Consider the following 846-nt stretch of genomic DNA (forward strand, 5'->3'; position numbering starts at 1 on the left):
GTGGTAGGGTGGTGTTTTTTGGGGCAGAGCTGGAGGAACCCTGCACAGAGCTGCTCCGCTCTTCTCTTCCCTTTTTCGCACATCTCTTGCTTTGTGCAGTGTGGTACAAGCCTTGGTCTTGGGACCACAGAGAAGCTGTATGTCAGGGCCAAGCAGATGCAGCTGCAGGTACAGGGGCAGCCCGTGCTATGGCCAGGTGCCTGACTCAGGCGTCTAGAGCTAGTCCTGGCAGCCTGTGAGTGACAAACTGCAGAACAGGCTGAAAGGGACTGTCACCGAGCCAAGGAGAGCTGTGCCACACCAGCTCATGTGTCTGCTGGGGCTGCTGCCACCTTCTTGGCACAGCCCAAACTCCAGCCCCGTGGGGCTGCCTCCCGCTCCCTGCTCCGGATGCTCTGGACCCCATCCATTAAGTGGCTTTGGGTTTGCACGAGTGTCCCCTGGTGCCCCAGCCCATTTCCAGTGAGCTGTCACCTGCCAGCAGTGGCTCTTGGGCTTGTGTCCTCTGCCCTCCACTCCCTGGGGACGGCTGCTTTTGCACACGGGTGAGCACTAGCGGAGTCGGGGCTCCTCCCTTTGAGGGAAGGTGGGTATGTCTGCTCCAGGGCAGCACTACCCCGCAGCCCACCTGCCTTTGCTGGCTCACCGAGGAGCGAGCTGCCTTTTCACCCCATCCCTCTTCTCTCCCACAGGCACGTACCAGGGCCAGTTCACCAATGGCATGCGGCATGGCTACGGAGTACGGCAGAGCGTGCCCTACGGCATGGCCTCCGTGGTCCGCTCCCCGCTGCGCACCTCCCTCTCCTCCCTGCGGAGCGAGCACAGCAATGGCACCCTGCCCCCGCA

The 846-nt window shown here is 62.2% G+C and overlaps 1 protein-coding gene across 1 annotated transcript in view; it reads left to right on the forward strand.

Annotated features, from left to right (window-relative positions):
* The window catches only part of JPH2 (junctophilin 2), a 30,053-nt gene that overhangs the window by 7,264 nt on the left and 21,943 nt on the right, over positions 1-846 (forward strand). The window contains 2 exon segments of the mRNA XM_009326836.1: positions 693-843; positions 845-846. The exon segment at positions 845-846 is cut by the window's right edge and continues 565 nt beyond it. Coding sequence (XP_009325111.1) covers positions 693-843; positions 845-846 — 153 coding nt within the window.

The sequence above is a fragment of the Pygoscelis adeliae genome, unplaced genomic scaffold (genome assembly GCF_000699105.1).
Source record: "Pygoscelis adeliae isolate BGI_AS28 unplaced genomic scaffold, ASM69910v1 Scaffold286, whole genome shotgun sequence".
NCBI lineage: Eukaryota > Metazoa > Chordata > Aves > Sphenisciformes > Spheniscidae > Pygoscelis > Pygoscelis adeliae.